General features: G+C 44.5%; 1 protein-coding gene across 1 annotated transcript in view; it reads left to right on the top strand.

Annotated features, from left to right (window-relative positions):
* Positions 1 to 14,158, top strand: part of Nubpl (NUBP iron-sulfur cluster assembly factor, mitochondrial) — a 184,552-nt gene extending 170,394 nt beyond the window's left edge. The window contains exons 9-11 of the mRNA XM_048415438.3: positions 4,513 to 4,633; positions 8,183 to 8,265; positions 13,904 to 14,158. Of these exons, the coding sequence (XP_048271395.3) occupies positions 4,513 to 4,633; positions 8,183 to 8,265; positions 13,904 to 13,966 (267 nt within the window). The 3' untranslated portion in view covers positions 13,967 to 14,158. The remainder of the gene's footprint in view (positions 1 to 4,512; positions 4,634 to 8,182; positions 8,266 to 13,903) is intronic.
* Positions 14,159 to 15,541: the final 1,383 nt, after the last annotated feature.

Below are 15,541 nucleotides of genomic sequence, written 5' to 3'. Positions count from 1 at the left end.
ATACAGCCCAGTACCTGCCCAGGGTTAGCACCACCCTTGGTGACCGAGACCCTCCCACATCAATCTTTCATCCAAAAAAATGCCCCACAGACTTACCTGCAGGCTAATCTTTTGGAGGCATCTTCTCTATTAAAATCCTTTCTTCCCAGATATCTAGTTTGTGTCAAATTGATGAAAACCAACCAGTGTAGGGGACTACTATCAAAATATGCAAAGAATTCAAAATCCAGCTGCAAGGGAAAGAGTGCAGAGAAGACTTCGAAATGACCATCGGGAATGTGAAAAGCTCTGGACATCACTAATTGTGAGAAATGCAAAGGAAAACCACTGAGCGCCGTTATTAGAGGATGCTCTACAAGAGAATGGACACGCTTGGGAGAAGTAGAGGAAGAGTCCTGCCATGGCTTGTGGAAATGTAAATTCCTACAATATTATGAGAGAATATAGAGCTGTCTAAACCTTTAAAGACTTTGTTTTCAATTATGTGTATGTTGGTATGCACATATTAGATGTCCATGGAGACCAGAAAAGGACATAGGGTCCCCTGGAGCTAGAGTTACAGGCAACTGTCACCTGTAAGTTACAGGCAATTGGCCGGGGTGTTGGAAACCAAAGTCTAGTCCCCTGCAGGAGCAGTGCTTGATCGTAACTGCTGAGCCATCTCTCCAGCCCTTTCAAATTGTCTTTTCTGTTAAGAGTAAAGCCACAAGATCCAGCAACCCCACTACCGTGCATCCATTCTATTGAACTAATGTCAGCATGCCAAAGACATGCCTGCACTCTTAAGTTCTTTTCAGTGTTATTCACAGACACCATTATATGGGACCTGTGTAAATGACCACCAATAGATGAACAACTAAAGATCATTATTTATATACACAGCAGAATACCGTTCAGCCTGAAAAGTCTTGTTGTTGCAACAATATAGATAAATCTGGAGGGCATCATTTGAAGTAAAATTAGCCAGGCACAGAAAGACAAATGCTTCATGATTTCAGCTATATATAAGATCTAAAGTGCTGAACTCACTGGGGAAGAGAATAAAATGGTGGTTATTAGGGTTGGGGTTGGTCAAGGGAAGTAACACTTCAAAGTAAATGGAATCCAGGGCCTATGACCTTCCACTCTCCTCACATGGAACACAGTTCATAAAGCTGGAGTCCGGCCTGTCCATGAGCTTCCTGTGACTGGGGTGGTACAGGCCTGTTGTCATGAATCTGGTGCAGTTTGCCTGGGTCATGACACAAATGTCACATGATTGTGGAAGGTACCTGTGCCTCCTGATTCGCTGCACTGTGGGAGCATGCAAGAATGCGCCTGTTTGACTCTTAGTGAACATCTGGGTACCTTCCCAACTGTCCTACTGTGATGTGCTCACATCTGGATTGGTTTGCTACCTGGAGTGCGTAGTCTAACTCAGTAGGTAGAATGGCCCAATGGCTTTACAGCTTTACAGGACGGCTGGCAGCCAAAGCCTGGGCTGTTCCACCTCCTCAGCCGTGGGTGTTTTCTCTTGGGTTTGATCGTACTGGTGCTCATTTTTCCTAACTCAGATGTGCTTTGGATGTCTTCTTTGATAATAAAATACTTGAAAAGCTTTTACCTGTCTCTCATTGTGTTGCCTGGGTTTATTGATTTGTTTCTGATCTATTCCAGTAGAAAGCTTATTGCGAAGCTTGTATTGCAGAAGCCATGCCCTGCTCTATAGTCTCCCTTCCTTTCAATGGCACCTGTTTGTTTCTTGATACTCTTGGAGTCCTATTTCACTGTAGGTGCTTCAGCTCATCTCTAGTGTCTGTGTCTACCTCCGAGGCTGCAAGTCCTGAGAGTGTTCTTCTGCCTTTCACATTTAGCTTCTTGTCTGCACGAAGTTAGTGTCCGTTTGGTACAAATGGTGGGCTATGGCATGCCAGCTTGCTGTGGCACCCGGCTAGCATGCAAGTGCTGTGTCCTTCCCATTGTACAGCTGTGACGTTCACACAGGGGTCTCTTCTGGACTCCATGCTGTTCCATTGCAGCCAGCCACCTTTGCTGCTGTTGTTGTTAATACCTAAGCCAAGTGGTATCTAGGTGAAGTTCTTGAGACAGAAATTCTAGTCAAGTGCAGTTAGTTTATTCAGACAGATGAGGAAGCAGTATTGTTCTCATAACACTCTACTTTACTTTCAGGACAATTCTTTTCTGTTCAATCCATTTGTCCAATTTCAGTGCGAGCTCTAATGTTCCCCTCGCCCCACTGTAGGCTCTCCCTTGGGGCTAGCCTGGTTAGTGGCATGTAAGTGCACATTAAATGCTATTTGGTTATATCTGTATATTTTATGTCTGCAACATTTGAGCGGTCTGATGCGTCTGGGTGTTTCTGTAGTCCACGGAGGATAATGTGATCACGAGGGGTGAATCACAGAAACTGCAGGTACGTTCACGCTACGCCTCTATGCCATGGGGGCTAAGAGCTTCCAGACTGGGAGTGCCTCTCCTGTGCTCTCTAAATTAAAATGCAGCACACCTTGATTTTCACTTTATTTGTGTTTTTTGTGTTCTCTTTTATTGAGTAATGTTTTTTATGTTTAAGTTGAAAGCCCTAAAGTCAGAGTATATATAACATTCTACTAAATGGCAGTTAAACTGCCCAAGCAATGGGGACATTATATAGTCACAGTCTATAAACAAGTAAACCCTATGATATTGAGCTGTGTTTTCTCTTAGCTTTCTGGAGGTAGTGTGGAATTCCCAAAACATGGTGTGTTTTATTTTTTGTCTTACTTTGCATCAGCCAAAGACTATGTATGAACTGCTTTGAAAACCTGCGCTGCACACGACTCCACTGTTCCTGTGCCGTACACGACTCCTCCACTGTGTGTAGACTTCATCTTCTCTGCTCCTCCTTTCAGAAGCAATAATAAATCTTATCACCTTTGTCTATCAGTGCCATTGTGGGCTGTCAATGCTAGTCTTCATTTAAAATGCCAATGATGTAATACTCTCCTACAGTGAGGACCTAAGGTGGAGCAGCGAGGACAGCAGACACAGTTATCTCTGTCCACGCTCTCACTGCAAAGCTCTGCGTTCTTACCCCAGAAGAGAGTCACGCTTTGAATCCATATGAGTGTGAGATTGCAAGGTGCATAGCTGCAGGTGACATTTGCAAGACCTGTTTGTTTGTTCAGTGGTACTATTGGGTAATAATGTTTCTTAAAGGTCTATTTTATGCCTAAAGCCTGGGAAACAGAAAGAGATGGGAACTGTTGGTGAAATTTTAAAGTTTTATCCAAATAGCAGCAGTAAGAGCTGAAGAGTGGGGATGATAAAACCATCACTAAGCAGGGTTCGTGTGTGGAGAAAGGAGCGCTGTCCTTGCACTTACTCCAGTATGTGACTTAAAAGAGCCCGAGTGTGTTGCTGCCAACTGTGGACTGTTGTCCTCCGTCACCTGTTCCTGTTTCTCCCTCTTGTTCTTCAGCCTATTGTCATCACAGCTACACTTTCCCCGCGCCTTCGCCTACCACCACCTCTTTTCCACTTAAGAAATTTTTGTTGTTTCTATATCTGATGAGCATTAATGTCCTATCTTCTGATCCGTTGCTGTTCTCGTTGCTATGACTAAAATACCCAAAGGAACGGAGAGGCTTAACTTGGTTCACAGTCTCAGAGGGGTCAGTCCACAGTTGCTTGGCTCCATGCACTTGGGGAGCATGTGGAGGAGAAAGTTGTTCACTTTGTGTTGGACAAGAAGCAGAGAAAGGGGGAGAGGAGACACAGACAGACAGAAAGAGACAGTGACAGAGAATGAAGAGACTAGAGCAGACAGCAAGTTATTCCAGTGAGTTAACTCTGACCCTGACCCTCCTCGCCTCCCTGTGACCCTGACCCTCCTTACCTCCCTCTGACCCTGACCCTCCTCACCTCCCTGTGACCCTGACCCTCCTCGCCTCCCTCTGACCCTGACCCTCCTCGCCTCCCTCTGACCCTGACCCTCCTCGCCTCCCTCTGACCCTGACCCTCCTCGCCTCCCTCTGACCCTGACCCTCCTCACGTCCCTGTGACCCTGACCCTCCTTACCTTCCTCTGACCCTGACCCTCCTTACCTCCCTCTGACCCTGACCCTCCTTGCCTCCCTCTGACCCTGACCACCCACTTCACGACCTGCTATGTAAGACTGTTGTATTTGCAGCCTTGACTGCTCCTTCCTGACTGTGTTTTTGCTGCAGACACCACTGCCTCTTCAGGTTGCCTACCTACCATCTGAAGGAACAGTTGTCTCTGAGAATTCTGCCCTGGCCAAGCATTTTAGTTCCCGTTTATCCCCTTTTAGTATTTATGGCTATGTTAGTGACCTGTCCCCATCTCTCACTAGCTTGTAAGTTCCACGAGAGCAGAGAGCCCTGCCTTACTCACAATATACCACTAACTACTAGGTGCTCAGTAAAATTAATTACATGCTATAATTAATATATAAAATTATAAACTTTGATGTGCTGTATTTTCAGTTTTAATGTGTTTTTATTGTTCTAGGTTCTTGGCCTTGTCCAAAACATGAGTGTCTTCCAGTGTCCAAAATGTAAACATAAAACCCATATTTTTGGTGCTGATGGTGCAAGAAAACTAGCACAGACCCTTGATCTTGATGTTCTAGGTAAGACCCTAGCATGCTCTTGATCTTGACGTTCTAGATTAAGACCTTAGAATGCTCTTGATCTTGATGTTCTAGGTTAAGACCTTAGAATGCTCTTGATCTTGACATTCTAGGTAAAACCTTAGAATTCTCTTGATCTTGACATTCTAGGTAAGACCTTCAAATGCTCTTCATCTTGGTGTTCTAGGTTAAGACCTTAGAATGCTCTTGATCTTGACGTTCTAGATTAAGACCTTAGAATGCTCTTGATCTTGATGTTCTAGGTTAAGACCTTAGAATGCTCTTGATCTTGACATTCTAGGTAAAACCTTAGAATTCTCTTGATCTTGACATTCTAGGTAAGACCTTCAAATGCTCTTCATCTTGGTGTTCTAGGTTAAGACCTTAGAATGCTCTTGATCTTGATGTTCTAGGTAAGACCTTAGAATGCTCTTTCACAGGGGAAATGGCAATGAAATCTGGCATGGAGTGCAACTTAAGTAACTGTGTGGGGCTTTGTGTTTTGAAATGCTAGCATAGCTTTACTGTATACATCAAGCTTTCCTTGGCCTCTGTGAATAAATGGACTTGTTCATGATATGATTTTTATGACAGATTAAAAACTGCCTATGTGTTCAGTTTGAGGAGAGAGATGTGATCTGGGTACCATGGTCTGAAGCCATCTTTTAAAGGGCTGTAGTTAGCTTGATTGTGATATGGGACATAGATATCATTGTATAAGCAGGTGTACACGGATGTGCTCCCTCTCTGCGTTACAGCACACGTTCTAAGAGCACACTGTTGGGCTGTGTGTAATGGGGACGTAGATATTACTGTATATATATTATTGTGTAGATATTATTGTATAAGTAGGTGTACACAAACATGTTCCCTCTTTGTGTTACAGTACACGTTCTAAGAGCACACTCTTGGACTGTGTGTAAATGCCTTTGTGAGAAGTTCCTTGCTTGTCAGTCTTTGAGCTGCTGAATGACAATATCCCCTGATTACTGTGATGTGCAGTTGCTGTTTCTATAAACTATGGCACCTGAATTTTTATTGTAGGTCTTGTTTTATTGCACTGAATCCAAGACTTAAGTAGTATAGGAAGAGAAAAATCACGTGAGGACTGGGGAAAAACAGATTTTGGGTAAAACATGATTTTCCAAAAACTCCACAAGCAAGCTATGGATGTTCAAGACAATGTGCTTTTCTATGGCAGTCATGAATGAGCTTCTGTCCTGAGCAGAGACTAGCTCAGGTACTGGCTTCAGGTAGCTGGAAGTTAAGATCCTTTAGAGATGAAAGGATTTCAGAACATTCTTTGTTGTAAGTTTCTGAAAGTTAATGCTAAACGTATTATTGTTATTATTCATTGCTCTGTAGTAGCAACCACAATGCCAGGTGAATGCTAATGATATATTTTGATACATTACTATAATTATAGCCACTAATTATATTCTGAAACTGTTTTTATTTAACATAGAAAGTTCAATTTTCCAAATCTGCATAATAACGTAACAGATTGACCTTCAGTTATATAATAAAGTAATTGTGTAATTATAATGACATTATTGAATTGTGCTGGCACTGTAATTCCCTAACTTAGAGCGAGTGGGATAGTTTTGTAAGTAATTTACTTAGATATTGAAGACTCCTGGAGATCGGAAGTTCTCTCTTAAGCAGCTGCACACAAATGTGTGATGACCTAAAAGTGTGTCAGAAGTCATGACTGCTGGACACTCTATGGAAGAGCCTCGCCATGCTGTTACAGGACAAGCAGTTAGGAGTTCCCACTCACCTACTTAACACAGTCAGGGAACCCCAGCGAGATCTGTGAGCTGCAGCAAGCCTGTGCTTATGAGGAGGTTGGAACTGGGGATGAGGGACTGAAACCAGCCAGAACTCGCTCAGCCCCACCCCCATCTTTTCTGGCCTGCTGGGTTGATTGCTCTTAAAACAGCTGTTTGAAATTTTAAGTTATGTTTTTAAGTATATTTATGCTGTGTGTATTGGGGTGAAGGGTGGCTGTAGGTGTTCATGTGGAGGTCAGAGAAGAACTTTCAGGAGTCTACTCTCTCCTTCCATGACATGAGTCCCTGAAATTGAACTCGAGGCTGAGTGTTCTACTGACTGAGCCACCCCTCCAGCCTGAAGTGGCTGTTAGACCTTGATCCACACAACCGAGAGGGATATTGATGCACAGTAGTTAAGTCTCAGAGCATCCCAGAGAAAATCTGCCCAACATCTGGAATGTGCCCTGACTCTTTTCTAAGATGCCCTTCCTGACCAGGCTGCTCCCTGGGCTTCCGATTCTCACTGTGGCCTCCCATGGTCTTCCGGTCTTCCGTGTCCGTGTGTTAGGACTCCCTGGAGGGCAAGTTCGATGTCAGCAGGTGACTGTATGGAATACAGAATTGGCCTTTTTACTCCATTTCTGCTGCAGAAAGAATCCATTCGGGTTTCCTTGCTGTTCATAAATCAAGATAAAAACTTTCTGGGTTTCTAAGCACTTTATGTAACATTTACCTGTCTGCTCTGGTGAGAATCTCCTGCAGTCTTGAATTGATTTGTAGAAGGGACATCAGATTTGCTGCAATGCTAAAATTTTTAAATGAAATAATCATGGATGTCATTCAGATGTTGGATGTTTTATTTGTCTTGACTTTCTAAAGGAATAGAACTGTGTGTGTGTGTGTGTGCGTGTGTGTGTGTGTGTGCGTGCGTGTGTGTGTGTGTGTGTGCGTGTGCGTGTGTGTGTGTGTGTGAGAGAGAGAGAGAATATACTTTATTAGAGTGGCGTGGTCAGGTGTGCACAGCTGCTCCTCCTCAGTCTGTGTCCTAGCGATGCTTCCCGAGAGCAGGCCAGGCTCACGAGTTCTGTGTCACACTGTGTGGGTCAGTAGATAGTCAAAAAGGAATAGTGTCTCAAAAACAGATTCCTATTAGAATCTATATCTGACTTACTTTTTAAATGCTTTTGTTGCACTTTATGTTTGTACATGTGTGTGTGGGTGCAGGTACTTGGAACATACGTGGAGGTCAGAGAACAGCTTGATTCTCTGCTTGCACAGTGTAGGCCATGGTGATCTCCTTGGGTCACCAGCTTTGGGAGCTGAGCCCTCTTTATGACAGCTGTCTTCACTCATGCATCTGGCACATCAGGAAGAATCCCTGGTGCCTTTGGGGAACTACTTTGCATCTGCATTCTTTCCTCGTTCATCTCCTCCTGGCATGCTATACGATGTGTCTATCAGCCGTTGCAGGGGAGTGTCCTCTGAGCTATTCCTTGCCTGGAGATCTTCAGCAAAGAACAAGTCAGATGCCTCATTTCTTGGTTGGTTGCCCCAGAGCTTTCCCTATGCATGCACAGTCACTGGACTGCCTGAAGTGGAAACGCTCACCTTAATTTGCATTGGAAATTCCTCTTTTAGGCAGTTAGTAAATTGAGGGTAGGCATAATTCAACTTAGTCCGAGAGACTTTAGTTCAAAGTTTATTTCTTTCCGAAGTTGGAGCAGTGAGATTGTGGGTGCCTGTGGCTCTGATGTTTGCCCATGGACTTTTGCAGGAGACGTCCCCTTGCACCTCAGTATAAGGGAAGCTTCGGATACGGGTCAGCCAGTTGTGTTTGCACAGCCCGAGAGTGAGGAGGTGAGTTACACTTTTGTCTGTCTGTCTTTTTGTGAGATGTATTCTCTATGATATACAAAAGGCAGGGGCGATCAAGTCAAGCGTGCTTGTGCACAGGGCTGACACATAGACAAAGGCCACTTACCTTGACTTTGAGTCACTCATCCTGTCATGCGCTAGACTGCCAGTGTGGGTACCGGAGTCTCAATTCAACAGCGGACAGTTGGCCTCCCAGCCATTTTCTCATGAAGAACCCATAGTGAGAACTGGCTGACCGGCAGCTTGTACCCGCTCCAGAGTGTGACACTTCGGCATGGCGCCTTCAACTGGTTGTTGAGAGAAGGGACTCTGATGTGAGAGGGCAGACATATGGAATATCCCATCAGTAGCGATGAGATTTTCGTTGTGTTTAAGGACTATGATAGGACAGAGGCAGAAAACCTAGCAATGTTTTCTTAGCATCATAAGGGACAACATCATAAATGACAACAATATGAAATTTTTAAGGATAATCATTTTATTATAATGTTTTATGAAATCAGTCATGTACTTATCTTCTGTCCTGCTTAGTCCTTGCTGTTTAAATCGGAAGCCCAGTTATCATCTCTGTGTCAGTTTGGATGGAGTTTTTGTGTCCCTTCATCAACAGCCCAGTCTTCCAGTACGTTCTGTCCCGACTCCAGCCCTGCCTTAGGACGGGACTGTTTCTGTTCTCTCATGACAACTCCCCTGTTCATTCTTGTTCACACCTCTAATCTTCTGTGAACAAGGAAGTGTAAGGACCAAGCCTGGCTAATGCCGTGAATACAGTGAGAATAGATAGAATCATAAATAAACCGCACGGATTCATTCAGAGTTACCCTGCTGGGCGCAGAGCGCCTTTCCCCGTCTGGAGTGTCAGCGGACGTGGAGCAGCCGCTGGAGTGTGACCTTCGAGCAAATACAGTACAGCTCTTAGCATTGTTTTCCTTTCCTCTGCCTTTCATATTAGAGCGTGGTAATCCCAACATCAAAGGTGTATATTGAAGATACAGTCCATGAAAAGTTTGAAATGAGAATTTTTTTTAAATTATACACATTTAAATGACTTCCAGGATAGAATATTTAAAGGTATTCTATAGCGATTCCTACAAATAATAGTATTTACTATGAATTTCAATTATGAATTGAGATTTTAAGGTATTTCCTGTTCGTTATTGCTTTTTCCCATTTAAATTACTCCAAAAATAAGAAGCAATACATTGAATTAGGGGAATGTCATTTAACAGAGAACATATAACAAACCATCCAAAGATAATACAGTTTCGAATGCTAAGCAGTAGTATTTGTGGTTTGTTTGGAGTTAGTGTTTTTGTGGTGATCTACATGTGTGGTCACTGGGTCTTACTGTTCCTAGGTGACAGTGCTGAGGTCCTAAAGCAGCCTCAGTCTTTTGGGCTAGGCTAGTTGTGGTGAAGTTTCTTTAAAAATGATACAAGTCTCATGGGCTCATCATCAATGTTAAGTATGGAGGCTTCTGGTCAATTTCAAGTAGACATTACCACGAATAGGTGCCTGGTGTCTTGCTCTCCATTCATGGAAACTGTTTCTTCCTGTTCTGAGATTACAGACATTGTTGTCATTGGTCATTTTCTAATAATTGTAGTCAGAGGACCAGACACCAGTCCGGCTTTTGTACGCAGTCTGTCCTTCTAACAGCTCAGTGCAGTTTGTAGGGAATCCTCCTATTGCAGATGAGGAAGCTGAAGCTCAAGAAAGATGAGTCATTGCCCCAGGACTGTCACAGAGTAGCAAACTGTAAAACAGTAAACGGCCAGTCCGTCCTGACCTGATACAGTGCGTCAGCCACTGGCTCCCATATTAACAGCCCTGACTTCCATGTCATCTAGGAGACTGATACAATGCTTGGTATGTTCGTACCTTTCTCACCTGGTTTCCATAGCATCCTTGTGAAGCAGATCAGTTTCCTTTACCCTCCAGGCAGGAGTTCATTTACACTGAGGAAGTTTGTCCAGCATAGTACTAGAAAGCGCTTGCACACTCAGCTGATACACAACCCATGCTTTCTGTTCCCAGTTCAGCTTCCGCTTGGCTTCCTAACTATTGCAGGCCAGTGCAATGTGTCTGGAGTGCCCGAGAGCTGGCTTCCTGGTCACCTCTTCTCATACAGCAAGAGCTCTGGAGGAGGGGCTGAGGAGAGTCTACCCCTCAGGTTCTGCCGGCAGGGACAGCCATGGGACAGGGCATGGGGTCCTAACCTGGTCAGAGAGTCCCAAAATCTTGTCCAGAATGAGCCAAGATGTTATTTTTCTGGGAAATTGCGCAAGAACTGTGTTAAGAGTCACAAAAGGATCTCTGAAGAGATGGAAAAGCCCAGACTCAGAGTTCTCGTGCATGCCAAGCTTATCACTGTATAAGTGGAATCCAAAAGATTTCCCTACGCTCTTGAACCTTTCTTCCCATCTCTATATGGATGCCAGGCAGAGGGTTAAATAAGATAGATAAAACTGCACTACAAGATGCCAGTAGATCAGAGCTGCCTTTCCTGCCTTTGGAAACTTGCTTTCTAAGGTGTTCCAGCCGCCAGATGCTTTCCTCTCCCCTCATTAAAGGGCTAGGTCCATGTATGCCCTCACCCTTACATAGCTTCAAGAGAAAGTCACTCTGGTGATCTACAGTTCAGAGTAGCAGGATTTGAGTCATGAAAGTCGGCTTCCCAGCTTCAGCATTGATGATAGCATTTCTTGATGTTAAAAGGCTCTAACTGAGTCCCGGAATCTGCCTCGAGCTAAGAGGAATCCTGCCTCCTGATAGCTCCTTCTTTTCCCTTCAATGCAAAGTAAAATTTGCTTCTGGAAGTTTAAGTCTCCAGTAGAGTCTCACTTTCAGGAGAGATGGACACCTCAGTGGTGGTGACCCAGTTAGAGGTGTGGGTTCTGGTGAACTTGAGGCGTCATGAAAAGCTGGAAGGGCTGTGGCGCCAGTTAAGAAGAGCTAATGGTTGCCACCTGCCCCGTGATGGGCCCAAACTTCTGCCATGTGCACCAGCTAGGGAAGAAGGTCAGTGAAACACAAAATATGAACGATGGACTGGCCGCAGAATGCAGTTGAGGAAGGACCGACAGATGGTGGGTGCTTTGAATTCAAGGCTTAAAAGTCATCACATCACCTCATGCTGCAGGATTGTAACGGATCTCTGCCGTCGACCAAGACCAGCACATGTGGGATGCACCTGTGACAGATGATTTTTATGGTTTTATCGTTTGTATCAAATAAAAAATTAGCACACAGCATGATATTCTCTTAGAAGATACTCTTAAAAATATAAATGAAAGATTTATTATCTTTTAATTTCTAGATCAACTCCCTACTGCCTTAATATAAACTCAATATGATAAACCAACTACAAATATTTTAAAACAAAAGTGAAACTCACTTCCATACAATTCCTTCCACTCTGGTCCCAATTGTACCCTGTTGTCTGGTAGTGACAGAGCAGACAGGGCCTTTAGGTGGCCTAGTAGACAGATCCGCAGTACTAGCAAGGACGCGGAGGTAATGGACGGGAGTTGTAGCAGCTTGGGAAATCTCAATTATATCTTTTCCACAGACCTATTTGTGACCTTCATGCTGGGTGACAGAAACAGGGATTTCATTATTCCTCTGGAAAAAACGTTCTCCAACAACGAGACTGCAATTCAGTTTGTTCTCTCTCTCTCTCTCTCTCTCTCTCTCTCTCTCTCTCTGTCTGTCTGTCTCTGTCTCTTTTCCCCTCTCTCCCTTCCTCCCTCCTGTTTTTGGCATTTTGAGACAGAGTCTTATATAGCCCCGCCTGGCTTTGAACTCACTGTAACTGAGGATGACCTCGAACTCCTGATGATTCTCCTGCTTCTACCTTCCAACCACTGGGGTTACAGGTGTGTGCCACCATGCCTAGCCAGGCTGCCCATTTTTGAGGGCATAATAGTAATGGCAGTGGCCACTTAGGCTGTGCACATTCCGTGCCAGAGCTTGGCATGTCTTCTCCAAGCCCTCTAAGTGTGTGCTGGCCCCACAGCCACTCCACAGCTGTGGAAACAGCCTGGGAGCGGGTGGCTAGCACAGGGGTCTTCAGCTAATCAGAACGACACCGAGTCTCCCAGCCCAGCCTGTGTGACTTCAGGCCAGCTCCTCTCCCATGAGCTGACCTCCCTTCTTCTGACCATTGCATCTCACAGATTTCCCAGCACCGTGCTTCAGATGAAGTAAGGACCAAAATGGATTTGCCTGAAAAGAAAAAAAAATCCAGTCTCAACAGTTTTGTAGAGATCAAAACTGTTCAGATCAGCATTTTTAGGATCTCCACACTAGATGCCAATCTAACCATTACCTTGAGTGTGAGACACTGGCGGGGGGGGGGAAGCGGGGTCTAAGCTCCACTAAAGAGCAAAGACTGAGGGTGACAAATTTAATTATATTGGAGTCTTCCAGAAGTTTTTGTATTATAGTAGGCTTGTGTCTCTAATTTAACATAGGCAAGCACTAAATGATTATAGAATGAAGTCCTTGACCCCACTGTTAGGACTCAGGTATAAATAAAGACGTGTGAGGTGTGTTTATCATTCAGCGGATGCCAGGTCCTGTCTTCAGCTGCAGTACTGAGGGCTGGGGCCAGGAGGCTGGACACTTTGACTCCAAGTCCAGCTTGTTACCAAGTGGTTGTAATGTTTTAGACAGTCTTTACTTTTCTGGGCCACGGTTTCCTCATCTGTAAAGTGAAAACAACTTTAGAATTTATCCCTGAGGTAGCCGTGAGGCTATGAAATAGCCTGTAAGTAGGAAGTTAGGTAGTGTGTAACAACAGTGCTATCATGGTTATAACTCTATCAGAGTAGAAGTCTGCACTTTTACAAACTCTTAATATGGGTGTGGTGGCCCACATTTGGGAGGCTGAGGCGGGAGGATTCTAAATTGAAGGCCAGTCTGGACTACATGGTAAAACCTTGTCTCAAAAGAAAGACTCTTTGAGTGTTTCTGGATGGGATCAGCAGTTACTTTTTATAAATATCCGCGTTGCACTTGTTTAAGGGAATTCTCTAAATTCAGATCTCATGGTGAGTGTTGTAACCAGACAACGGCTGCTGTGTTAGCCTGCGTCTTAGCAGTGCACTGTGCTGGGGATCCCAGAGAAGAGGAATCCCCAAATTCCCCTGGAAAAGAGCTTTGCGCAGTTCTGGTGCTGTGGACTGTCTCAGGGAGGGAAGAAAATGCTTCCTGAAGAGAAAACAGGTGGTGAGAAGTACCTCTCCTTCATTTGGCTAATTCCTTCTATGCCAAACCAGAGTTGCAGTGCCTAACTCAGATTGCTCAGAGGAGGAAGGTTTACTTCTGCAGCTCAATTAGCTTCTTAATTTGCTGACGTTGGAAGTAGAATTTGAAACACAGCAATTGCTGGTATTGAATTATTTTTTCTCAGAAAGTCACCTTCTGAATATTTACCCTCAAATAGTGTGAGCCCCTCTCCCCTCTGGCCCACCTGCACTGCACCCTCACTGTTAGACCCTGCCACCCAGCCTGCTGCTTTGCGATCAGCTACAACAGCAGCCGTCTGTGACACACAGGTAGGGAGACGTTCAGTGTCTGCTGGGAAGCATAGAACAACGAGTCTGTTCTTTTCCAGGCCAAAGCTTACCTGCACATTGCTTCCGAAGTGGTAAGAAGACTGCGGCCACCTCCAGAATGATTCCCAAGCACCCTAGAGATTGTCCTGGTATTCAGTAATCACAAACTGTCAAAATGAACATTGAGGTAGTGTGGAACCTACAAAAATAATGACAGTCACGATTATTTTCCTTCATCGCTAAAGAAATTATGTCTCATTTTCAGATTTGATTTGCTAGCCCATGACTCACAAATAAAGTGTGTGTGTATCTGTGCTGCTGCTGTGTTTGGGGTTTAGAGCTGCACTGCAGCCCTTTCATTCCATTGCCTCTCCAGGAACTGTGACCCCGGGATGCTACAGCCCCAGGTCTGGAGAGCACTGCACTGCCCGGCTGTATCCCGGCGAGGGCGAGTCACTGCGAGTGTCCACCAAGTGTGTATATGCTGTAAATGTAATAAGCACCTTGCTACCTGGAGGTTTGGTTCAGGTTTGGATCTTACCTTTGGTTCTGCCTTAAAACATGTTCTTGATGGAATGGATTTCTACCTCATGTGGCACAGACTTGCCCCAACTCAATGAATCTGAATGTCCAGGATGGGGCCAGGACATTGAGAATGATTTTGATTATGATACTCTTAGTCAGTGTTCTGTTGCTGGGAAGAGACACTATGGATATGGCAGCTCTTAGAAAAATAAGCATTTAGCCGGGCGGTGGTGGCGCACGCCTTTAATCCCAGCACTTGGGAGGCAGAGGCAGGTGGATCTCTGTGAGTTCGAGGCCAGCCTGGTCTACAAGAGCTAGTTCCAGGACAGGCACCAAAAAAAAAAACTACAGAGAAACCCTGTCTCAAAAATCAAAAAAAAAAAAAAAGAAAAAGAAAAATAAGCATTTAATTGAGACTTGCTAACATTTCAGAGGTTTAGTCTGTTATGAGGTTGGTGAGAAGCATAGCAGCAAACAGGTAAGACAGACATGGTGCTGGAGAGGAGCTGAGGGTTCTACATCTGAATCCACAGGCAGCATGAAGAGAGAGACACTGGGCCTGGTTTGAGCATGTGAAACCCCAAAACCCACCCCCAGTGACATACTTCCTCCAAAAAGGCCACACCTCCTTATCCCTGCCAAGCACCACTCCCTAATGACTAAACATTCAAAGATATAAACCTGTGGAGACCACTCCTATTCAAACAACCACAGATAATAATTATGATAATAAAAATAACTTTTGTCAAGTGATTTCTATAGCCTTAGAATCTTTCATTCATACCAGTGGGCACTGTTCATTTTATGAATGAATACTGAAGTATGGGAAAGACAAGTGCCCTGTTGTTGATAGGTTCCTATTTCTAGATGATGATGATGAAGCTGGCTTCCAGCTGCTTCTGTAGTTTGCTGCTAGAATGCCCCCTCGTGTAATGTTAAGTGTATTCCAATTGCAAAGAAAGACTTAGTATTCACTGTAGTCCTGACATCCCAACCCACTCCTTAGACATTCTCCATCCTGTTCATGTTTCCAAGATTATACTCTGGAAAACATGTGTCTTGTCTAATTGGAACGCGGAGACAGAGACAAAGATATCCCAAGGTCGGGTAGCTGTAAGCTGCAAGATAAGATAAGAGTGCTGGAGGCTTCCCTGCTTTGCCAACAGTTGTAC

Source organism: Myodes glareolus, chromosome 11 (genome assembly GCF_982192425.1).
Source record: "Myodes glareolus chromosome 11, mMyoGla1.1, whole genome shotgun sequence".
Classification (NCBI taxonomy): Eukaryota; Metazoa; Chordata; class Mammalia; order Rodentia; family Cricetidae; genus Myodes; species Myodes glareolus.
Note: the sequence above shows the minus strand (reverse complement) of the source record. Positions and strands in the feature narration are given on the sequence as shown.